The sequence below is a fragment of the Heliangelus exortis genome, chromosome 3 (assembly GCF_036169615.1).
Source record: "Heliangelus exortis chromosome 3, bHelExo1.hap1, whole genome shotgun sequence".
Lineage (NCBI taxonomy): Eukaryota > Metazoa > Chordata > Aves > Apodiformes > Trochilidae > Heliangelus > Heliangelus exortis.
Genome location: NC_092424.1, coordinates 21,968,758 through 21,991,592, shown reverse-complemented (window position 1 = coordinate 21,991,592; position 22,835 = coordinate 21,968,758). Strand labels below are relative to the sequence as shown.

General features: G+C 44.2%; 1 protein-coding gene across 6 annotated transcripts; it reads right to left on the bottom strand.

Annotated features, from left to right (window-relative positions):
* Nucleotides 1–231: 231 nt before the first annotated feature.
* TRAF5 (TNF receptor associated factor 5) lies at nt 232–21,748 on the bottom strand. 6 transcript variants are annotated; one of them, XM_071739570.1, is made up of 13 exons: nt 21,201–21,748; nt 10,070–10,218; nt 9,289–9,642; nt 7,719–7,776; nt 6,403–6,504; nt 5,674–5,838; nt 5,289–5,366; nt 4,824–4,898; nt 4,295–4,387; nt 3,180–3,320; nt 2,492–2,660; nt 1,705–1,927; nt 232–377 (listed from the first exon to the last, which is right to left on the bottom strand). In XM_071739570.1, the coding sequence occupies exons 3-13, from the start codon at nt 9,501–9,503 to the stop codon at nt 326–328; spliced, it is 1,371 nt and encodes a 456-aa protein (XP_071595671.1). In that variant the 5' UTR covers nt 9,504–9,642; nt 10,070–10,218; nt 21,201–21,748; the 3' UTR covers nt 232–325. The 6 variants fall into 6 exon arrangements, 5 of the variants coding, with proteins under 5 accessions (XP_071595671.1, XP_071595666.1, XP_071595670.1 ...); XR_011725052.1 differs by having other exon boundaries at nt 290–377; nt 846–1,927; XM_071739565.1 differs by having other exon boundaries at nt 245–1,927.
* Nucleotides 21,749–22,835: the final 1,087 nt, after the last annotated feature.

Here is a 22,835-nt window from a genome sequence, read left to right as displayed (position 1 = left end):
TGAGAGTAGCCCTGAAGAGAAGGACTTGGGGGTGTTGATTGATGAGGAGCTCAGCATGAGCCAGTAGCATGCTCATGCAGCTCAGAAGGCCAACAGTATCATCAAGAGGAGCATGGCCAGCAGATCAAGAGAAGTGATTCTCCCCCTCTACTCTGCTTCTGTGAGACCGCACCTCGAATACATCATCTAGTTATGGTATCCCCCTTAAAAGGGGATCTTAAAAATGACACAGATCTGCTGGAACAAGTCCAGAGGAGGGCCACAAAGATGATCCGGGAGCTGGAGCATCTCTGCCATGAAGGGAGGCTGCTGGAGCTGGGATTGTTCAGTCTGAAGAAGAGAACACTTTTAGCTGCCTTCCAAAACATGAAGGGAACCTACAGGAAGGCTGGAGAGGGACTTTTCATGAGAGTGTCCAGTGATAGGACAAAGGGAAATGGTTTTAAACTGAAGGAGAACAGGTTTAAACTAGATCTTAGAAAGAAGTTCTTCAATACGAGGGTGGTGAGATTCTGGAACAGATTGCTCAGAGAAGCTGTGGATGTCCCCTCCCTGAAGGTGTTCAAGGCCAGGTTGGGTGAAGCTTTGAGCAACCTTGTCTAGCTGAGAGTCTAAGTGTCTAAGTCTTAAGGTCTCTTCCAACCTAAGCCATTCTATGATTCTATGAAATAAGTCCCAAGGTACTGGGCAGCAACAGAAACGACATAACAAAGGTATTGTGACCTAGGGATACTCTGTGCAGCTGATAGACCAGGCTAAAAAAGGGGCATTGGCATCATCCTCTCTCTGGGGTTTCTGGGGAAAAAAGAAAAAAACCAAAACAAAACAAAACAAAAAAACCCCACCAAGATGCCAGGCAAATATTTTCAAAACCCAGGAGATGAAGGGATCAAGATGTGCTGAGTCAAGTGTGCTAATGTTGAAACATTTACATTTTGGGCAGGTGAAATAAATGCATTTGCATGCTTGGGCATGGCTTCAGTTCTGTGTGAGGGATGGGAGCCCACAGGCCTGCTTGGGCTCCAGCTGGGTTTACTGAAGGAGTTTCATCTCTAAAGGCCAGTGTGTGATGGGAGCCAGGCATTCCCCTCTGCCTGGACTGAGCCAAGTCTGGATGGAATGGATGTGCACATCAAACTGGACTTCTAGCTTCCCTGAAAATACAGTCTTGGGAAAAGTTTTAAAAAGGAAAGGCTGATGCTTTGGCCATTTGTTGTCTTCTAGGCAGTCCAAAAGCCTTGAAAAATTATCAGTAGCTTGAATAGTGGCAATTCACTATTGAATGGCAAGTGGTCACCAAGAAAGCATTTCTTAATGGTTGAAGCAGTCACACTGATTTGGCATGCTTGTCACAGTTCCTCCAGATCAGTTAAATCCACAACCACTTTCAAAAAGAGAGTGTCATCTCTGATGTAGGTGTTCTTTGTGTTCTCCAGGACTGTGTGTGGCACGAAGCGTGGGCACCCAGAGGCAATATTCATTTCTCCATCTGGCCTTTTGAAACTGCTGCTATTGGGGTCAGCTCTAAAGACTTCCACGATGTGATTTTTTTTCCCACTTTGGTCCAAAAGCATAAGTGTAACTTTTTGCTTGAAAGGCCACAGTAGCAGAGAGTCAAACTCCCCTCTCATCACTACGAAGTAAAGAGAGATGTGTGTTCCCTTTCCTGAGCCATCCCCGTTCAGGTAGGCTCTGGCACATAACCTGTACCCGCAGCGGCTGGTGTAAAAGGGCTGGCTGAAGATGGAGAGGACACGGCCTTCCACTGCTTCTTTTTTCTTCATCTTGTAGTCTGTGATTTTCCAGATTAATTTCCCATTGTAGCACGTGCCTTCCAGGAGCTTAAATCGTTCCTCGTTTTTATTGAGCTGCGCTTTGTGAATATTGATCTGGAGATCGTGTTTACTGGACTGACTTTCCAAAACAACTTGGGGGGAAACCAACAAAAACCAACAAGAACAAAAAAGGAGAGAAAAAAAAAAAGAAAAAAAAGAGAAAGGAGAGAAAAAAAAAGGAGAGAAACAAAACTGTCAGGGCAGTGGTTACAAACAGCAACCGAACTCAAGCTGACATTAATAAACTACTCAAGCCTGATTACAGGCTGTTAACTAACATCACCATTCTTGTTATGTTTGGCTTTTAAAATTATAATTGTAGAATGTGACTGAATAAGGAAATGTTTAACTGCAAACCAGATTTAATGCCTGACTAGGGACAGCACCACTGCCTCCATCACGGTGCAGCATCCTGACCAATGCCAGCTCTCTGGCCCTGCCGTGCCACAGGAACTCAGGAGATACTGGGGATTAGGGGGAGGCAGGAGAATGCAGCACACACCACCATGGTTTGGCCTTAGAAAGTGAAAAGAACAAAGCTCTTTCTGGCAAAGAGTTGCAATTGACTGACTGAAGCACCAGCACCTCTACGTAGCCACCAGAAAATTAGCAAAAACCCCACACCCATGCAGAAAAAAATGAAAGTCCCAACACACCCAAGCGCTGATCGTATGTCTCCATCAGGGCAATCTTCTGCTTTACATTCTCAATTGTGTCAAACAGGGGTCTCAAGTCTAATTTACTTTGCTGCTGGCTTGCCATCTGTATTAGCTGTTTCACCTGTGATTCCAGGCGTGCAGATTTATCCAGGTGACTGGCCAGAGCCTTCCCAGTTCATGCCATTGGAAGAGGTGGAAGCAGAGACAGAGACATTCATAAAATCAGCCACTTCATTCAAAATAAAATAAAGAAGCCTTTAGCATGTCAGCAACATCAACGATACGGTGCATTTGCAAGTACACTGCTGGATTAGGGAAATATCCAAATGCTCCTTCACAATTAATTCAGCATTTAGTGTCTGAGAGGCTGCCCCTTACTCAGATCCATTCACACTGCATCACTGCATGCAACCAATTATTCAGATTTACACCCACATATTTGCCATGGGGATCTGGTCATGAGGATTTATACAGAGCTTTTCGACCCAGTCAGCTTTCCAAACTCTGGTTAAAATGAAAAGAGAACACTATATTGCAAAACAGCAAGAAGGTCTTGGGAAGTGTCCTGGAGTTAGTATTTGTTATTGCCATGCTAGTAATAGCAACAATTACAGTTATTGGATAAATGCATTCAAGGAAGAAAGCATTAGACAGAAGAAAGCAATTGGCCAAAAACCATTCTCACCTGGGTGCTTACCATCAAGCTGCTATTTTTACCAAACACTTGTGTAAACTGTCTGAATTCTTTCTCACACTTTTTAATGGCCTCTGCTAGCTGCTGGATTTTAATCTCTTTACATTCCAGGCTCTTATACAGGTCAGATATCTACGGATGGAAATAAAAGAGTAAAACCACTAAGGCATATCCAATGATAAAATTAAAATGTGACTATACAGGATAAAATGGAAAAGTTTATAATCGCAAGCCTCTAATTTAGCTAGATATAGCACTACTTAATTTACGGTTTGTGGATAAGCACCAACAAGAACAGAACATAAGATAATATTTTTAATAGATCTGTGTGTCAACAGGTATAAAAGAAGAGACATATCTCATCCCCTTCATGATGATCAGTTTTGTTCTACAGAGGGTTTTATTACACACTTACCTGCACACATGCACATGTGTGTTTCTGCATGCATGCATGTATACACATTATTTTTTCTTCTCTGCTGAGGTCTAACCAGTAAAAGAGAGGAGTTAGTGAGGGACACTTACTCCAAAACCAAGGTTGTAGCACCTGGGGGCACTTATTTTCAGCATAAAAAAGCAGAGGACTAAGTCAGCCATCAGTTTGGATGCATTCACCTTGGCAGGACTGGGTGTACATCCAGTGTCACCTGCTGGAAGCTGCACAAATGATTGTGAGTGCAAAAGAGCTCGCAGCTGACTCTGCACTACTCTCTGATGCTTTTACAGAGGCAGTGACTTGGGCATTTAAAGGTTCCTTTTCAGAGCAGTCTGGCCATCCTCTGAAACTTTAAAATGTCCTATTTCCAAACCTCATAATCACTGTAAGCAGAGACTGAAATCAAATGAGGTGAGCAATGGCAACACGGCTCCCACCGTGCTTAGTGGAGAAGGTGCCTGTCTGAGCACAGAGAGGTTCCCATCTCATTGACTGACAAAAGTCAGCTTATTCTGACTTCTGTGGTGTGCAAAGATGATACAATAGTTTGGCTTTTTGTTTTGTTTTGATTTTTTTTTAATGTAGCTAAACCAGGAAACAGGTGCATAATCTTTTGTCATCCTCCAACCAGCCAAACACGGCTGAAGAGTGCTCATTAAATATGATTTACCTGTTCTTCCAGCTGAGAATTCTTGTCTAAAATCTGCAGCATGTGTTCCTTCAGGGCACTGTTTTCATGTTCAGCAAGTTTCCCTCTTTTAACCTGAGGTAGAGGAGGAAGTGAAAGAATAAAATATTAAGATATGCAGATTTTTAAAGCTCCTAGTAAAAAAGTTATTAATGCAAGCATTTATAATATCTACTCTGTGCTTTGAAAGTGAAGGAATAGCAGTCCTGATTCTCTAGTACAGCACTGATTCATTTGATTTTGGATGGAAAGATCTTTAAGATCTCCAAGCCCAGTTGTTAACCTAGCAGCACACTGCCAAGCCCACCACTAAACCATGACCCTATGTACCAGATCTGCACGGCTTTTAAATACCTCCAGGAATTAGACAATACTAGAAATGGTTGAGAAAGAACAAAAAATGTTTGGGTTTTGGTTTGGGTTGGGTTGGGTTTTTTTATAATTAATTACTCCATTTGGTTTGGAAGACAAATTGCTGTCGTAGTAAAGACAAAGATCTCTAGAACAGTACCTTTACAAGACAGCCATACTGCTTATACAGGCACTCCACTTCTGCCTCGGGACACACAGCACGGTGCTTTTCAATCTGTATTGACAAAGAAACTTGCAATGAAATAGAAGTTATTTGACTATTTGAGTTATTTGCATAAAGGGTGAATAAAAGGTGAGTATAAGGGCATAAAAGGGTGAATAAAAGCTGATGTTATGACACCACACATCATGTAAAGAGGCAAATGAAGACTCAGAGTCAATAAATAAGCCAGATATTCCTCCATACTGCAAAATGCCCATGGTTTACAGCAACTGAAATCCTCACTTGTAAGGTGGACATGCATCTCTTTCAGGAACAAACAAAGGAAATACTTGGAGAAATAAAGTTTTATTGACATGGGCCAATGTGGTCTGCAAATTAACTTTCAATTTTCATAAATGTGTATGATCACCTCAGTCACAGCATATGAAAAAAATAATATACCTCCTTTTTCAGAATTATTTGTGAACAGTTTTGGAGACAAGGCACAGGATAGTCAGGACAGTCATTTTCCTCATGATTCTGTGGAATAAGAAACAAATCAAGGCAATGGTTTGCATTTTTCTTAAGTAGTATACATAGAGAAAGCTATCCAAAAAGTAATCCCAAACATATATGTGCAAGCCTTGTATTGAACTGATGTTCGTAAGAGAGCAACATTACTTGGTATTATTTAAAACACATCTATTGTATTTTCTCCTCCAGCTACTCAGCCAGATTTTTTTTTCAGCAGTTGTTAGGCCAGATTGTAGTGCTGGAAACTTTTCATTCAGCAAGATGAAGAGGAAACATATGCTACAGATTCCCAGGGAATACTTCATAATCTTACCTTTATGTTAATTAAGACAACGTATTTATTACAGTACTGACACATTTCTTCTCGAAATTTACAGTGCTGGCTCAAGTGCTCTTTCAAATCTTTCCGAAGAATTTGGTCAGAACATCCATCATTAGTGCACTGCACACTTTCAAACAAACACTGCTGAAGATGCTCCTGCAACGTGCAACAACAAATGAAACCTCAGACTCCAGGGTTTTGCATCTCCATTGCATCTCCAGTTACCCAACAGACCTACAGAAACACTGGAACTCCCAAAACCCTTTCCTCCATAAAATTTCTCATTTTCCAACCTCAAAACTACAGTCAATGTTAAAATTTGAAGAGTCCTTTGTGTTGCTTCCACTTCTCACTCAATTGATATACCAAAGAAAGGCCCAAATGGCCAGTACGTGTTGGTAAGGTTTCTTGAATAAACCATCACATGGAGCCTAAGCATAGAGGACGTGGAAACTCTATAGATAAAGTAAAGCTACATAAAGCAAAGGGTTCTTATGAAACAAATAACCTAAGGCAAAGCTAGGACAAGCTTACAACCCTAATATTTTGAGCCTAACATTTGTTACTTACAGTGTATAGCTAAGTCATAATCTATGTACTTAAACCACATTGCTACAATAACTTTGAATCCCCAGGACAGTCACTGGAATTTAGCTTGTAGTAAATACACAGAAATGCCATGAAAATCAAACACTTCAAAATTTAGTAAAGCAAACTGACCTGATATCGTCCCAAAATTATTTTTGAATTGCAGTCAGGAATGTTTTTGCAGAACACATGCAAATTGAGAACTTCTCTTTTACAGCAGTTGTCTTTGAATACCTGTAAAGGAAGCAAATCAGCCTTCATATGCAGTCAGGATGTTGTAAATAACACAAAAAAGCAAAACATCACAACAAATTTTTTCAGCATACAAGTGTGAATTTCATAATTGCAAGTATTATTCTTGATAACTCGTATTGAAAATTTATAGATATATGAATTCTCTAATAAGCACAGGGAGTTTTTCCCCAAATAGTTATTCCACAAGTGGTGATCTACCTCACAGCCAACAGGAATAGTAGCTCAGGAGCTACCAAGCTGCCCCCAGGACCTTCCTGTATTCAGAAGAAAGCAGCTGGAGCTGACAGGCCTAAGGGCCAAGACTGCTCTTTGTGTCAAGCATGCAGCATGACTTTGGGATGAAGGCAATGCTGAGATATCCCTTCCATTGACTGTGAGGAACAGCACCCTTCCCTGTTGTGTATGCAGAAGCAAATTAAGCTCCCAGAGCAAACCTCCACTCTTATTTAGAGCTCTTCCTGTAACAAGCACTATAAAGCTGCTCCTTGTTGCACTACTGGCATCAAAATTTGCACACACAAGAAGACAATGAATGAAAAACAAAAATCATGTGGACAGTCTGGTTACAACTTCATATTAGGTGTAGGAGAGAGGGGAAGAAGACATTTGATTTGACTGGATAATTCATTCTGAAAGGACCAAATATATAACATGCTTTCAAGCCTTGGCATATAAATAAGGACAAATGAATCCACTACAAAAAAACTTGCAAAAATAAGAAGCATGAACTTTTCCTCTAAAAAGTTACAAAAAAGTAATTAAGTCTGAAGAGTTAATGAGATACAATGGAAGTAGTTAAGGCTGCAAATTATAAACAAATTAAAACAATAAGATAAAGAAAGATTCCCCAGCAGGATAGGACATTAACAAGGCAAATCAATAACCTCTTTGCTAAAAAAGAGATCTGACAGCTAGGGAAGATTTAAAACTTTGTGAAATTCTTTGACACGTCACAGGAAATACAGAAGACTAAAATAAAATAAGATCAGAATATAAGGTATAAAATAAAGATGCAGATGTACATCTGTACTTCTTTTCTGGGAGAAATGAATACACTGCTTCCCTTATCATTATTTCAGAGACAAAAACTTCTCTGCCTCTGAGGACTAGCAGACTAAGACCCGCCTTGTTCTCAGACCTCTTGACTTTTCAAAGCAGATGTTGACTGCTGAAGCAAAATTACAACCACTTACCTCGTGCATTTTTATTGTTTCTTTGTCTACTGGACAGGTGGGTACTGCATTCAATTCTCTAGATCAAAAAAAGAGTCATGTTAACCCTAAGAAAAATCGATCTATTTTGTGAAACTAGAATATGCTAGAATATGGCTCTGGCAGAAGTCAGTACTAGATACCATAAATAAAAAAAAAAAGTGCTTCAAACCCACTTTCCTCTGGTAACTGCACAGCCAAATTCTGCCCACAGATCTAAGAGGGTACTAACCTGCAACAGTGAATATGTAAGAGAAAACAAAATTTGCTCTAAGATGCTTTATAATTAAGAGGTCTTTGTCAATCTCTGGCCATCTGCTGCTCACAAATGTCATATTTGAAAAAATGCCATTGCATGCATTAAACTCAGCCTTTGCTTAGCACAAGCAGTGCACCCCCTGCTACACCAGTGAAGGAAGATCTAACAGATCCTGTCTTGAAAAGCTTCCAGAAGTCCTGTGATAAAGGACAATTAAACAGTTAGTGCAATAGAGAGGCAACCCAGAGAGAGAAAGGAGGAAATATGGAGCATCTCAAATTCATAAAAGGTAAATGACAATATCTATCCATTTAACCAGGCTCTTCTGCAGCCTTCCTGGGCCAAATCCTGCCCTTGGGCACACCAAACAGTATATAATGTATTTCCAGGCAGGTCTGCAGGGTAAACTCATTTGTACCTGCAGGTAAATTCCAAGCTGGTGGGTGCCAGCAGCCTTGTGATTGACTGTAGTATTGGGTAATACTAACATCAGTTTTATACTTCCACTGAAATCAAAGAAATTATACAGAAGTGGGGCTAAGAGATGGGGTTGTTCAGCCTGGAGAAAAAAAGGCTCCAGGGAGAATTTAGCCTTCCACTACCTGAAGGGGCTACAGGAAAGCTGGGGAAGGACTTTTATAAGGGTGTGTACTGGCAGGACAAAGGGGTGATGGATTTAAACTGGAAGAAGTTAGATGCAGGTTAGTCATTAGGAAGAAATTCTCTAATGTGAGTGTATAAGACCCTGGCACAGATTTCCCAGGGAGGTTGTGGCTGCCCCCTCCCTGGAAGTGTTCCAACCATGGAAGGCCAGGCTGGATGGGGCTTTGGGCAAACTGGCCTAGAGGGAGGTGTCCCTGACCACGCAGAGGGATTGGAACTAGGTGTTCTTTAGGGTTCCTTCTAACCCAAACCACTCTATGGGAACAGCTTAATCTAACCACCAGTGCCAATACCATGAGACATTAATGCAACAGATTAAACTGAACAGCTCAGTGCTCGACAGACAGACCAAAACAGTGTCTCACGCAGTGCTGCTTAAGTTTATATCAACAATTTCTTTATGCTGACTTCCCTGCAGTTACCAAAGTATTCCTCACCAGCAGCAGGTGTTGCCTTCAAAGGCAGCTTTAGGACACTGAGCTTGCAGCCACTGTGTTCAACAGTCTTTCCTCTGACTCTTTCAGCATTTTGTTAGATTGGTACTAGCACTGTGGGACTCACTGCTGCTCAGCTTCTTCATAGCAAGGGGAGGACAGGGAGCTTGCAGATGCAGATGGAGTTTGCACTGACCTCAGAGACAGGATGCACTGCTGGCAAAACCGGTGCCCGCATCCCGTCTGGTGGGGATTGCGAAGGACGAGATGGCAGGAGGCACACTTGTACCTTTCTTCTAAGGCTTCCACAAACTTGTAGTCAGCATCAGGCTCGAAGTCCAGAGAAACAGTGCTGGCAGAGTTCTGGCGTGTGAAAATGCCCGAGAGACCAGCGGGCTCATCCCAGGCCATGGGAGCTGCACTGGGAACCAGACACAGGGAGAATCCCTTCAGATGTTTAGCAGCAGTCACACTGCCTCAGGTACCCCTGGTGGGAGGGTTGTCATCTGCAGCAGGATGTGACAGGTTTCAGAGGAAAACGTGATGTCAACTAGGAAAGAACAAAAAAATGCTCAGAGAACCACAAAATGATGGCAAGCACCAAAGCACACTTATTTGGTAAAGTGTTTCACAGCCTGAAGATTACTCCTCAAAACTCTTTATATTTGTGGAGTTTTTGTGTGTGTGTGGCTTTGTTGGTTTGTTTGTTTGTTTGTTTTAATTTTCTTGCAGAAGTTCGTAGTTTTGAAAAATTTCAAAAAGTCACAAACATGGATGAGGAAAGCAGAGGCCAAATCTTGGCCCTAATGTCCACCAAGAAGGTCTGCACTTCACAGGGAGGCTACCCACATGACTCCACAAGTTCAATGGACTTACTGAAGCAAGAAACAGTTTTGTGGTTTACAGCAAGTAGCATACAAAAAAACAAAAAAACAAAAAAACAAAAAACCCACAAAAAAATAGCAGGGGAATTTTACCTTCAGATTGGGTGTTGCAGGAGCCAAAACATCTTAACTTGATGTTCTGCTTTTCCCAGTTGATCACCCATTTATAGCAGTAAGCTGTAATCTTATTTTTTCAAAGTTCTACTTAATTATCTTCAAGTTCTTGGCTAAATTAATCCTGCCTGAAAGAAATGGTGGGGAAAAAAGAAGAAAGCAAAATTACAGTCAGAAGTATGACATAAGTTTTTCTCTCAACCTACAGCTCATACACAGGACAGAATACAATCTTAGTTTCCTTTTAATAGGAAAACCAGCAATAGTTTCCACCCCTAAATCACAGACCTTGAAACTTGACACCATTCCCTCAACCTTACAGTACTTTTTATTGTAAGGAGCTCAAGACCTAGAGCCACTCTGGTTTTTGTTTCTTGTGGCTTTGCATTCAGAAGACATTTTTTCCTTACAGGATGTGTAGAAAAGCACCAAGCACCTCTGCTCCCAGGCTGCTTCCTGGGGGAAGTGCTCAGTTGTAGAGATGTACTGTAGGATGTGCTGTAGGATGCTGTTCCTCCCCCGTGTGCCTCACCCTTGCTGTCAGTCACTCGAGTCACTCTTTCTGGCATCAACACCTCCCCGAGAGCTCTGACTCAGCTCCTGTAAGGTCACTGAGGATATCTGCTGCTGCTGTGGGGAAGCAGGGCTGACACATCCCCATTTACAACCTTACTCTGATATTAAGCAGTGTGCCAAGTACTGATGTACTGCCCTACCTCCCTGCTGCAATGGATTCCTGGCCCACAAAAGCAGTGTTAAGAATTGTGCTATGCAGAGCTCAACCATTGCCACAGATCTCCTGCCTCTCAGAAAGCAACATCCATTTTCCTAGCTACTCTAAAATCCCATACTAAGCAAGGAAATCCTGCCAGCAGGCAAGGTACCTGACTGAAAGTCAAGCCAAAGCACATAGCCAGTGAAAGTGTATTTCACAAAAAACATTTACATGCTCCTGTAACTCAAGGCCTTGTTCATGGCTGTACGTGGTATTTGCCTGCTCAGCTTGCAAGAGCCTCCCAGCAAAGGGATGGCAGACTTACCCCAGTAACCCAGAGAAACACAACCCCTAATAATCTTCCAGATATAAAGACTTATTATTACAAGTGATGTTTGCAGATTACTCTGTTCAGTCCCTCCAAACAAACAGCCTTCTGCTGCAAACCAGGAAAACTGTCCATCTTGTTCCTTTCATTTTTCAACAGCTGAGCTTTTCTCCTCTGAAAATGGTGATCCTGGTTCTCTGATGTTTTCCTTACATCAACCAGAGATGGACAAATGTAGCCTGAGGGATTCCCAGCCTCATGTCAGGGCTGCCTGAATAGCAGACACCAGCAGCACAACACACCTGATGCTTCAGAAGCAGATGGAGAGCTGCCACCCTTGATGGCCACAGCACAGATGACCTACAGAATACATTTCCTACAAACACATTCTGCCACTGAACAGCAAGCACCCTGAAACAGGCTTCCTTCCTCTCTCTTATTAGTGCAATCTCCCATTTATATGGCATCCAGTTTTCTGAGTCCTGTTACTCTCCAGGATTTACATCACCTGCTGTTATGGTTCAGCAGTTAATGCTGCACTGTGTAAAAACATGTAAAAAAAAAAAATCTTTGTTTTACCCATTTTTTGCCTTTAAGTACTTCCAGCTGGGGTGAACAATGTTACAGATGCTTTAGACAACAAAGTTATGAAATGCATTAAGAAGAAATACAGTCACCAGCCCTAACACTCATCCAGAAAGGCCTTCAGAGCTCTCAAGGTTAGTCAAATTGCCCACCTTTGTTTTCATCTCCTTCTTCAAGGAGCCCTCTGCTGTGAGACAATTCCTTACAACTCCCTTGCAGAAATGAGAGCCTTTATATCCCCAAATCCTGATCCCATTCCTAAAAACAGAGGCCCTCATTAGCATCTTCCTGAAGGCTCTCCTCCCCCTCAGCTTTGCTCAGGAGCATGTTTCACAGCTGAGGACATCTCAAGGCACAGTGCATGTCAGGTGAAAGGCAAACCTGCCTGCTCAGAGGGCAGAACCAAAACTTCTGGGTACCCTGAAGCCTGGGGATGTTTGCCTCTGCTGACAGCCTTGCAGGGATCTGCTGTGGGGTGTGCAGCTGTTCTGCTGGAGGAAATGCTGCCCCAGGAGAGGGTCACTGGATGGGGATGCTTCAGCTGGGCTGGAGAAGTGCCCATGTGAGCCAGCTGGGGAGATGGGCTCAAAGATGCTGAGCCACAGCAGCTCTGTGCCAGACCTACACCATAGCCAGAGCTCCCCGGGATAAGAGCCAAAGCCATTGCAGCCAGCATTGCACTTCCCCTCCCAGCACCCACCACTGGCTCAGGGAGGGCTGCAGAAGCTTTTCTTTCACTTCTGGCTTCAAGCGCTTACGCCTGTGCTCTCTGAACTGAAACTAAAGGGAAACTGCCAGGGGGAAAAGTGGTTTTTTTGTGAGAGTGAGAGCACACCAATGGTTAACTGAATCAATTTCCTGCTCACACTAATGCCTGGGCCGTGTAGGAACCAGGTATGTTTCATTTCTGCCTGTTCACAGCTAAGAGCAATGGGAAGGCATCCTTTCTTTGCGTACACTGTGATGTTTCAGCACACATGTGAACTGCAATGCTGTTTTAAAATATCAGAGAGCATCAGGCTGATGCTGTGTGACCATGCTTTTGTGGCAGAAACACAATGCACGTGGCAAAGGGATTTTTCTTGCAACTACTCTGAAGCAGCACACACTCAAAAAATCCAACCCAGTCAACTCAATCTATGGACAATGAAAATCTATATGTAAAAAACAAAGCAAACAAAACCCAACAAAAAAAGACAAACCCAAAATAAATAGAATTAATTCTGACTGCACATAGAAAAGTAGCATGAATCACAGAAGCCAAGGCCAAGGCCTATAAAAAGCTACCAAAGAGTGGGAGCTCAATGGCAGTGCAGCACAAAGAGCTCCCATCTGCACCTTCCCGCCTTTTCAGCATCCCAGCCCTGCCTGCACCCAGAGCAGCACACACACACAAAACACTTCTGGAACTGCTCTTTATGTGATGGTGTTGTATGCAAATGCTTTGGCATCACTGGAAATAATCCAAGGGGGAGAACTTTCCTAACAAAAATAGGCTTTGTTAAATGGGGGCTCTCCTGTTTTAACTACCACCACACCAAACTGAGCCCACCCCTTTTCCATTAAAATGTTCCGAAGCTTTATTGTTCAGAAACTGAGCAAGACACGAGGAGAACATAATAATAATGAGGAAAATCAGCATGGGCATGACCTACTATAATATGAAATTACACTGGCATTTTTAAAGCCTTGCTCAAGCAGTGCCACTGCCTATCCACACCATCAGCAGTCAGAACAGAGAGAAGCCGTGTGTGAAGCCAGTGTCACACTGAACTACTGTGAACAGATTAACTGTTTCTGGCCACAAAAACGTACTTCCTGAACACAAAGAAAACCACCCCTACAATGTGGTTGCTCTTTTTAAAGCGAATATGTTTTCCCTGCTTTCTCTCATGTAAAGCCAGCCCCTGTCCAAGAGGCCAGCAGATCACCCTAGGAGTGCATCACTACAAGCAGGCTGCAGCCCCAAAACCTCCAGGGCAGCAGACCTGAGGTGCAGGCACCAAATTCCACTACATATTTGAGACTGAGAATATGAGGGCTGTCATCACAGATTTCATTGTCAAGCGTGGAGAAGAAAACAGGGTCCTTTCTCCTGCTCCCAACGGAGCATGGCTTCTGCCAGGGTCACTGTGTGAGGGGAGGGCAATGCTCAGCTGCCCTCAGGATTGGGGTTCTGCTCAGTAAAAAGCATTGTGATTGCTTCCCTACTTATCATGCTTTCACACAACATATATAACATGACACAGAAAAAGTTATAAGGTCCCCCACAAAACCAATGCTTTTTGGGGACAAGAAATATATGTCCCAATTCTTAACATATAGAGCAGAATAGATAAGAGAGTCTGCTAAGAGCAACTAAAAATATCTATACACTTTGAAATACATATTTAAGTTAGAGAAGGTTTAATGGAGTCACGTGAAAAGAGCAGATGATGACATCTGACACCACCACCTTGTCCTTTCTAACCCAGGAAGAGTTACAACATTTTGACTGCTGAGGGCAAAACACTCTTGCAGGGTCCCCACAGGGCAGAAGGACCCTGGCTGCATCATTTGTGTCCCCCCAGCACAGGGGCTACAGAGGGAAAGAGTCACCTAAGGCACCAACACAGACCCACCACTGGTACTCAGGACTTGCTCCTGGCAGCAAGTCAGCCTCAGAAGCTGTTTCTGCTGTTCTCCTAATCACTTAAAAACTGTGGTGCAGTGACAAACTGGTACCCAGGAGAGAATATTTCTAACAGCAATCATTTCCTATTGGATATGTGCTTAAGGCCCCATAGGCAATGTTGCTGCAGAAGGCAGCAGAACAAATTTGTTTTATTTTGCATATAGACAACATTATCCAATTCAAATCCAAGCATTGCCTTATTTTCAAAGCACAGTAAAACCTGAACAAACAAGCATCAATTTACTAATCTCCACAGACAAATTTTCATTAAGCAGAATAAGATAGTAGGGTTTCCTATGCATAGAGTTACAGTCAAGCATTCCAATAAATCTCCATAAGACAACACAGATAGCATTTTAAAAAAATAATTGAAAATACACTCTTACGACTCACAAGGTGCTAAAGTAGCTTTAATTTTACAGCCAGCTTGCTTGGTTGATACATCTGCTCTTTCTGGATCTCCTGAGTATTAATTAATAATTTTGTATTATCAAGAGATCTATGTCTAATCAACATAATATTGTTACAGTAATAAGGAAAAATTTTGCCTTAAAATAATTTCATTCACAGATGGAAAATAACTTTCCCCCATCACCTCTGCAGCAACACCCAGGTGTTTTACCAAATTCCTGAAAGTCAAGAGAAATTTTGGTAAGAAAGCACCAACATTCCCCCCTACCACATCCCAGCACCACTTTGCTGGCTCAAGGGGTGAACTCAGTTCCTGAGATACTTTGGGGTCTGCAGCCTCCCCCCAGTGCATCCCTGCACCACTCACATCCCCATGTGCCACAACTCACCCCTCAGGAGCCCTTCAGAGATGGCAGGTGATGAGATGAGAAAGAATTCTAGCAAAGCTGGGCTCCTGCCAGCATTAACAAGACACTTGTTGGTAAAGCTGGACCTGAAAACTGTAGCTGGTCCTCAACGGGGAGAAAATGAGAGAGACAGAGAGAGAGAGAGAGTGCGCCAGTGTAAGCATTGTGGTTAAGACAACAGTACCAGCACTCTGAGGCAGCAAGGGGGTGGAAATCCCCCAATGAAGCTTTTAAAAGATCATGCCTTAAAACGTTTTAAAAGTGTCAGGATAAAGGGCAAGCCATCAAAAAGTATTTTTCCTTCCTGTGCCGTTGGAGGGACTGCAGATTTTACCATTTGCAGCAATACAAGGTTACCAAGAACTTTTCTCGCAGATTTTTGTCCAAGATACAGAGGAGTTTAAACCTTTCACAGAAGCGGTGAGTGATGTGACCGAAGGAAAAAAACATGTGTAGGAAACACATAAGGATGCCAGGAAAACTCCGGGTCCAACACTGCCTTCCAAGGCAGTCCTGAGAAGCCCGGGTGGGCTTGCTGGTTGCAGGAAGTGAAGGGGATGGATGGCTCAGGGAGGAAACAGCAGCAGCTCGGTCACGGAGCAGCTACACCAACCCACACCACAGCCTGCACGGGCAGTTTGCATTTAAACATCAACTCTCCTACCAAGATGAAATCCATGTTAAGGAAAAGAATGTTTTTGTTTGGGTGGTTTGTAATAATTTAAGTGGCCACAAAGACTAAAGATTCTGTAGCCTGAATTGTGCACGCAGAATTCCTGGCAGCCTTAACCTCTACTGACTCTGTGTTAGGCTCCTGCCCTAGACCAAAGTGTGTTGCCCTTGTGACAGTGCCATGGGATCCATACTTAACATTACTCTTTCCTTATTCTCTGCCCCCTCACTTGGATTTCTAGTCTCCATTTTAGTCTTTCCTAAAGTAAGGTATCTTATTTTCAAGATAAGTGATTAATTTTTATTTTCCTGTTATTTAAAATAATAGTTTTCTGAAGAGAGCTTCTATGCTGTCTGGCAGCAAATGCAACACATCCTCTTTACCTTTTTCCCTTTAACTGAGCTTGCTTTTTATTTAAAAAAAAATTTACATTTCCATCACTCCTCCCAGAAGGCATCTCAGCCTTCCTGAGCCCTTCCTGAAGCTCTGCAACAGAAAAGCCTTCACTGAAGTCAGTGGCAAAGGGAAAGGCATCGATTTGAAGGCATGCTGCTTCTTTATGGGATCAATTAAATCGATCCAAGTTGTGCTGCTAGATGCTGCCTAAGCTCACTCCTACAGTCAGCCTTTTTAAACCAGAAGATACCATTCCATCCTTGCCACGCGCTCATGCTCTCAGGGCGCATCCTGCTCCAGCCATTGACTACACAAAACCTTTGCACAAGTTGACATCAGAACAGAAAAACAGCTGCTATGTGGGTTTTCCTTGAACCTGGCAGCTCTGGAGGAAGGATGGATCCAGCTGGTTTCAGCAGGAAGAGGCAGCACTGCAGAAACCACAGTGCTGTGTGAGCACAGCTCCAGGAAAAAACATCTGCTTCTGGGAAGCTTTGGGGAAAACCCCAAATGGAGAAGTTGAGTAGGATCAGGATCTTAATTTTAAACAATTTCACTCAGCAGATGAGTAGAGAGCAACAGGCCAGTGTTACTGTTCTTTAGCCACCCTCAATCTCCTCCAGTGCCAACTGCATAGCTGAAACCCCAAACAAATTTCAAGCAGGCTCAAGGGGATGAAAATGAGTGAAAAGACAGGCAGCAACAGCATTTAGGGAACAGAATGAAGGAAAAGAGAGAGACACAAGAACAACATAAAGAAACAAAAGTTACCAAAAAGAGGTAATTATAAAGGATGGAAAACAAGACAACTAAGGAGTCGTTTTGGTTTTTTTTTTTTTTTTCCTTTTAGTCTCTTGGAAGAAAAGAGAAGTCCTCACTTTTCCTAACAAATAATAGGCTATTACACATTTTGCAGAACTAGGCCTCTGGGGCTTTTTATGTTTACATCTCTTTCTCCCCCCCAGGGTACATGTTGCCCAGGACTTTGCTTTGACTGTTCAGTCAATTTGGCCCTAAGCACCTGCTCTGGGCACAAGAGAGTCTTGGTCTTAAGTTTTCACTCACCTAACACATTGACTTAGTCTAAATGAAGAACTCAGTCACCATATATTGAGTCGACTCAATGGTTATCCATCCAAATACCTCAGATAACCTCAAATTCCTGAGGCTGTGGTGTGGGAAATCATTTTACCCCCAGAACAAGGAAACATGTCAGAAGAAGGGGGTGGCCAGCCTTAGCAAAATTTGTGGTGAGGTGGGTGTAAATCTCTTCTCCCAAGGAAAAGGTGATAGGATGAGAGGAAACAGCCTCATGTTGCATCAGGGGAGGTTTAGGTTAGGAAAAATTTCTTTACTGAAAGAGTGATCAGGCACTGGAACAGGCTGCCCAGGGGAGTGCTGGAGTCATCCCTGAAGGTGTTAAAAAAAATGTGTAGACATGCCACTTTGGGACATGCTTCAGTGGGCAGGGTGATGTTAAGTTTATGGATTTGATGATCCTAAAGGTCTTTTCCAGTGATTCTATGATCACTGCTTGTCTCACAGCAACTACTTCAGGAAAAACTACTTTGCAGATTGTTCCTCTCCTCGAGGTTTGGTTAGTCACTAGGTGGCTTCACATAATAATAATAATAAATACATTTTTAGATTTTAATATTATCTCCTGCAAAATAAATACACAGCATCATACTTACCCTTAGAGAAATCCTGTATGCAAATATATATTACACACAAAAACTTGCTTTATCAGCTTCCTCCCCAGAGAGAAACATGCTTGACTACAGAGCACCCCAGGCAGTCCCATATCAAAACCACTGTGGTTTGGGGTACAGACATTTTCTCACACATTTGTTTGTTTGTTGCAAGAATGAGCTGGGGAGTATATGGAAATTTTTGCAGGGTTTTTATTAACACTGTGCATGACTCAAGTTTCCTCACCTTCCAGAGCCCTGCCACACATCAGGGTAGAGAGGTTGGCTTCTTTCCTGGGCTGAGGCAAAAGGGTGGAACAACTGCCCATTGCAGTCCAAACTGGTACAAATAAGGGACTCACAGCTAAGTGTGAATATTAACTCCTCCCAGTCACTTACCAAGAACCTTGGACAGAAAAGGACCAGAAAACAAAAGAAGAGATTCCGAAATCCTCACCATGACTCAGGGTACAAACCTGAAGGTGTGCTGGCTCTGCTGCCAGCTGGGCAGAGCCCTGCAGGTGCTCTCAGGTTGCCATGCTGCTCCAGGCAGGCTGCTAGATGCTGCTGATAATGGCACATTTGTGAGATGAAAGAAATCACCTGCATCACTGCAGCCACCTCCAACTTTCTCAAGAAGCCACCTCCAATTGTCCCAAGGAAAGCTACAGCCCATACAGACCCCCTGGAGGGCCGGAGAGGGGAGCACCTCTCCATAGTGAGCTATTCATTGATGGTAAATAATGTTCATTTGTGTGGAATCAAAACATCACACAAGAACTGACAAAAAGAGAGGACTGTAGTTTAGCTTAAAGACGAGACACAACTGAAGCCTGGGAGTTCAAGCACCCTACAAGTCTGCCACTGCCCACTGAAGGGATTTGGCAAAATGAATCCAAACAATATATGGCACAGAAAAATAGCTGCTGACCTGGCCTGTAACTCTGACAGCTGTGTAAAACTATGTTCCTGTCTTAGGGAGACAGATTAGGGAGCCTGTGGGTTGAAATAAGGGGCTGCCTGGTTTCTGTTCTTTGGACTTATTTGAAATTCACTTTGTCAAAGTCTCCAACAGCAGCTTTTTAGCTTTAAAACCCTGTCCTCTCCTGGATGTCCTCAGCCTCTCTAAACTCCACAATTAACCCCTTGCCCTTCACAATTTCTGGTAGCACTTCAAGCTTTTCTTTCTTCCTTCCTACCTTACTCTGAGTCTTATCTTTCAGCACCTCACACCTCTTCAGCCAGTGTTCCTTGCCAGCTTCTCACAGATGGGCCCTATTGCCACAGACTATCTTCCTCCATAGGCTGAACTCTCAGCCTCTCTACTGATATTTGGGACACAGATGACTACCAGCTCAGAGGTACCAGCTCTGCCCACAACCAGCCTTTGGTCCATCGTCTCTCAAGCTTGAAACATTAGATCTTCACCATGTCTCATGATCTTCTCTTACTTCATACCTCTATATGATACAGTAATTCTTGTAATTCAGTTACACAAATAAAACTCTTGTCCACTATTATCCAAACACTCATTTACCTTTAAATTAAATTTTTGCTAATTTATCCACCCAAGGTGCTACCACAGTGATCACCTTTCTAAGTCACAGCTATTATCACATCACCTCCCTGTCCATCCCTCCACTTCCCCACTGCACCAGAACCTCTTGACCTTAAAAGCCTGTTCTAAGCCCCCTCCACTTTCTCCTGCATCCCTCTTACAATTAAAAATAGCTGGTTTTATCTCTAGGAAAATGATGATGCCAGGTTCCACTGCCTTCTTGTTATGCATTTGAGCAAGTGCTGGGAGGGAAGATTTTTTGGAGGGATATTAGCTGTAAAATCTCCTTTGCCAAGCAGCTGGGAATAACTGGCTTCTGACTGTCACACTGGTCTGGAGGGCTGCACTGTCTCCTATTGTTCTTGCATGAAGGGATGCCCCCTCCTGACTTGAACTATAACCTCCCTTCAGCTGAAGGCTGCAGTTTTGCCCTCTGCTCACACAGCTCCCAGCACACCGGGGTCCTCCACCCACAAGAAGCATTTCTCAGTGTGACAGAAATGGAAAAGATAACAGCAAATGAAGTTACTCTGGGTAGTTTTGGGACACATCAGATTAACAGTGTAACACAAGAGCACCATGGCTCGCTCTAAGATCAAAATCAGCCACGCAAAACAATCCTCAGATGAAATAAGGTGAAGTGCAAGACTAGCCAGGCTCTCCTGAAGAGAGCATCCCAGAGCATCTCAGTGGTACGCTCATTGTTAAACCTGTGTGCTCTGTGTAGAACCAGCTGGGGTGGTTTAAAAACATGAGAGTACTACTGCTGCCAATCTGGAGACATGCCTGACCTGAATACACCCAGCTATTTTTAGCAGATCGTTGCACTCCTTTCAGCCATCCCATACTTATAAAACGGAAGTTATGAGGAAAGTTGTTCTTGGCTGGCACTGCGAGGGCGCAGCCAAGCTAACAATAGGCAAAACAATTCAAGAAATGCAGCTATAGGAGCTTTCCATTTTTCCTTCTAAATCTTCAGAGTGTTGAAAGTATTTGGTCACAGCCTGCTGCCTCGGTACGCCTCCAGAGTGCTGTTAATTAGGGAAAAAAATCAGAGGACTGGCTGGGTCTCCCCGCGCACACACGGAGGGAAATTCCCTCCCACCAGCAGCCTTCAATTGACACCAGCGGGGACGCTTGTTACAGTTCCCGGCGATGTGCTGAGATCAGAGCCGCGGCAGCGGCATTCACCCGAGCAAACCCCGCTTCTTTGTTTCCTTCTCAGCTGAAATTTCCAAATTTCAGCTCTGCGAGCCTGGGTGGCAGGCACCGGGCCTACCTCTCCCCACAACATTATCGCCAGGGGAAGGTAGAGTCGGTGCATCCCTTCGGGAAGGGAGCGCGAAGCTCAGCCCGCCCGCCCGCTCCGCGGCCCGCCGGGCAGGGGACGAGGTCAGCTCTGGAGGCCAGAGGAGCCCCCAGCCCCACGGCAGAGAAGCTCCTCCACACACACCAATGCACAGCTCCCGGGGGCACCAAGCTCAGGTTTGCTTCGCGGGTGTCCCTTTGAGAGCCTCCGGAGCGGGTGTCACCCACCGCCCACGGCCTCCCACCCACCGCCCGCCGCCTCTCCGGGACCCCGCTCCCCGCCACGCCCCTGGCCCTGCCGCGACCCCCGCACCGCGGCACCGCCCGGCCCGGTCCGGCCCCTCCCGCCCGCCTTCCGCCGCACCTGCGCCGGCGCTCGCTGCCCTCCGTGAGGAGCCGTGGTGGCGGCGGGAGGTGCGGGGACGCCCTCGGGTGCGCGGGAGGCAGCGCTGGCACGGCCGCGCCCGGCTGCTGCTGCTGCTGCTGCCGCCTCTGCCGCCGTCAGGAGCTGCTTTCGGTTTCATGGCAACCCCCGGGCGGGGAGACCCCGCCCGCAGGGCCCGGGGACACCGCCGGTGTTCCCTGGTCGGAAAGGCAGCGGCGGTATTCCCATGCCCGCAGCGTCCTCAGAGCGCCCCGAGGGCGCTCAGCTGTAAATCCAAGGCGCTATCCCCGGGCCCCGGAGGTGTAGGGAAGGCTCTTCGGCCCTTTTCACCACCGCGTGCTCAGAGCTCACCAGAGGGCTCTGAGGCCTCCGAAACGCTCCGGCGGGTTTGATAAAGACAGAACAAAAGTCCTCCGAGGGCCACCGAGAAGGGGGTTTTCCTGGGCGGGCTCTGAACGTCGGTGGCGGGGAGCACCGCTGCGTTGGTAAGGACTCATACACTCCTCCTTCGGGCAACACAACCTACTGGCACCTCCCTGCCTGCCTGGAATGCAGTTACTTTTTTTTTTTTTTTTTTTTTTTTTTTTTTTTTTTTTTGTTACTTGTGTCTACGGTGCCGAAATCGCGAAACAAAACCCATGCTAAGTACGCAAAGAACAGAGACATTAGGTATTACCGTACGTCAGTATTATTTGCTAATTATTCAAGACATACCAAAGGGTTTTGTACAAAGGCAGACCGGCCACACTGCCATCCTTCAGCCACCGCTACTGATGCAATTGTTTTACCCCTCACTCCCCCCCACCTACTGCTGCACTTTGTTCTGTCTTTCACGTTAAACCACTTCTAGGAAAACCAGCCTGCAAGGAAAATCCCATGCTAGCACATGCACAAAGGCACTAAAGCTGATGAGGAAGAAACAGTCGGAAAAAGGAACAATTGGGTGGTGTTACCTGGATTGTCTAACGCGAGCTCTAAAAATAACAGTAATAAAATGCTTTGAGATTCTTCTTCTGCTACAATGATTCAGACTTGCCACTCCCAAGTCCACACTGCATTAAGATTCTGTGAGTCTAGCAAAGACGCTGAGGCCATTAATACAACAGAGATCTTTTAACACATTCCCTCCTGCAAAAATTGAGGACTTTTTTTTTTTTTTTTTTTTTTTATCCTTAGCTTCTAGAAATATTCTGATTACTCTGCATACTACTTGTCTGGGAAGTTCACAGGCATTTTATTTCTGTAAGTAAATATTTATAAATGTAAATGAAGTTCCTTTGGAGATGGAATCAGGTTCCCAGGACCGACATTTTCTGCACTTATGATCCTCCTACTGCAGAAAACGACAATCCCTCAGAGCAGAGTTTTGTGGTGACAAAGATCTGTCAAATGCACCACTAAGTACCAGGGTACAGGCACTACTACAAAAATGACAACATACAGTACTCAGTGCGATTAACAGGAGACCCTGTTTGCTCTAGAACAAAGTCATATGCCTGAAACAGCAGTAGAGATCACAACCCCTGAATCTTGGCACTTCCTTTTGTGCCAGACCAAGGGAAAACTTCCATCTCAGTAATAGCAATCAGGATTTATTTTGCGTAAGTTCTACTT